General features: G+C 32.3%; 1 protein-coding gene across 1 annotated transcript; it reads right to left on the bottom strand.

Moving 5' to 3' along the window:
• Positions 1-1,277: 1,277 nt before the first annotated feature.
• Positions 1,278-1,808, bottom strand: LOC111308439 (uncharacterized). Its single transcript, XM_022906763.2, has one exon. It carries the CDS (start codon positions 1,630-1,632, stop codon positions 1,426-1,428), a length of 207 nt encoding a protein of 68 aa, XP_022762498.1. The 5' UTR covers positions 1,633-1,808; the 3' UTR covers positions 1,278-1,425.
• Positions 1,809-2,433: the final 625 nt, after the last annotated feature.

Raw genomic sequence — 2,433 nt, 5'->3', positions numbered from 1 at the left:
AAAAGTCCCAATTACCCAAACCCAAACCCACAGTCAAAATATCCCATAATCTCTAATCTGAACTGTACTATTCCGTCTCAAATCAAGAGTGATGGGGACTCCGTTTGAAACCCAGAGGTGGACTGATTCGAATGGGTCCTAAGAGGCTTCGAGTTCGCAAACTGAGCGACAGCGGTTTGGATTTCGGGTAAGAAAGAAGAGTTGAATAAAAAAAATTAAATGAAGAAAAAAAAGGATAGCCTTCAGAACATAACAATGGGAGGTTTCATGGAAAAAGAAAAGTTGAGGGGAGAAAAATATGAAGTTAGGACAAAAAAAAACTGGAAAGAAAGAAGAAAGAAGAAATAAGAAAAAAAAGTTGTCTTCTCATGAAGCTGAATTTTTTTTTTTTTTTTTGGGTTTTGGGAATAAATCTGTATCAATACATAATTAAATCACTTAATTAAACTACACGTAAGAGATTCGCACAAAATTTCATTTAAATATAATTTTTAATTATAAATATTTGATAATATTTAATCATTATTTATATAAATTAAAACATTTAATTTTAAATTAAACAATCACTTAAATATTTAATTATAAATTTAATATTTAACTGTTTATATTTAATATTATATTATTATTAATAAATTAAATAATATTATTTTATTAATGAAATAAATCATAATTTGATTAATAAATAAATTTTTTATATATTTATTTTAAATAAATTATTTATTAATAAAAATTATCATTTAATTTATCAATAAAATATAAAATATATTTACTAACAAGGACATTAAATATAAACTCAAAATCTAATCGTGTCGGTGTTATTTTAAAATTGTACAAAGTACATGCTGAAGTTATTGACAAATATACTCACGGTAGCTCCCGATTTTATTTTAAATTGTCACCCACCTTTTTTTCTTGGTTGAAAGCAATCATTGTTGAGCTGATCTTTAAAAAAGCCGATACAAATTTATGGGCTTAGTCAGAGCGTCAGATCTACAAGCATTTTCCAGTTTTTAATTACTACTATGGCTATTTGTAGACAATAATTTATGGTTGCTGATGTCTTCCCATTTTTCAATTTTTTTTTCTGCCCTTTCCCCTACTTTCCTCTTCTTCCGTTGAAGTAACCAGAACACAACTTCTGTTTCGGAACACGGGAGAACGTCCCCAGTACCAGAACACTAAATTGAAGTCACAAAACCAAAATGGGACAAAAAATGAAAAAAACAATAAAAGGAGAGAAGCACAAACGCAAAATTGAAGGTCTTTGACATGATGTATAGCTGAAAAGGAGGAAATCACTTTCCTTGAACTAATTATTAAAATAAGAGATCATACATATTAAGTTGTCCTACTAAATTTACTGTTAGACCTTGCTACAAAATAAAAATGGCAAAAACAAAAGCGGGTAGTAGTAATTCCATGAATTCAACGGTAAGATCGAAGAATTGCTCCACAAAAAGTACATATAATTGCTCTCCAAGATTTCCAGTAAAACGGCACGTAGCAAAACCTTGTAGAAGTTTTTATATCAGCTACGCTAGCCCCTCCACCGCACCTCGAGCAAAACCTTGCCGCCGGTTTACTTCTTCTTACTTTCTTTGTCTGATCAACCAGAAAACAGAAACACACCATGATTTTTGCTTCTTGTTCCTAGCTTTAATTTTCCGACCTGGATGAATACTTTTTGGAGTTCTGACTAACTTGCTAGATATGAATAAAGATATTACTAGTTGGTTCTTAAGAAAAAAATGCATACGGGCAGTTCCATATAGAGGTACATGAGGAGAGGTTAAAAGACAAGCAACTTTGGCTATCTGACTATATAATATGGGGAAGAGTTGCTGATAGTTAAGTCTCATAGAATAGCCTATGTGGGTCTGACACTTGTAAAGTAAATGGATCTATGCCGTACACGTAGAGAGAGGGAAAAGATAGGGGAAAGCTCGTTGTTGGAGCCAGCAAAAATCCAGCCGGTTTCGTTGAAGAGGCAACGCCACAAGCCCACAACGGATGTCAAGTCGCTGTTGATTTAGGACGCAAACGCAATGCAGTCCTTCGAATGTTTGTTGTATAAAATACGTAACTCTGTCAGGCATTTAAGCAAGGCGAAAAGAGGTTGGAAATAGTTTTAAGTATAAATGGTTTGTTTTTTGTTGGGGCCACATCCAGCCAAATATTACAATAATTACGTGCAAGAACAAATAATAAAAAATGTACGGAGGCTGAACTCAGTTGGGAATGTGGGAACATATATACGTCTTACGGCTAGCCTATGGTCCATTTTGAGACATTAACCAACACAAAAGACTTTTACAACATTTTGAAATGGGAAACCAAATACTAATCAAAATAAAATGTTAAATACTCGTATAGATATAGTTGCTATCTTTTAGTTTGTGATTTTCTCTTTCTCATTTGGTCATTGTCAAACTT

The sequence above is a fragment of the Durio zibethinus genome, chromosome 2, assembly GCF_047325235.1.
Source record: "Durio zibethinus cultivar Kanyao isolate XHJ-2024 chromosome 2, ASM4732523v1, whole genome shotgun sequence".
NCBI classification, from domain to species: domain Eukaryota; kingdom Viridiplantae; phylum Streptophyta; class Magnoliopsida; order Malvales; family Malvaceae; genus Durio; species Durio zibethinus.
This window is presented reverse-complemented; position numbering and strand designations above follow the sequence as displayed.

Coding starts and splice junctions, on each gene's coding strand:
- LOC111308439 (XM_022906763.2), bottom strand. CDS start 1,632: ATGGTGTGTTTCTGTTTTCTGGTTGATCAGACAAAGAAAGTAAGAAGA.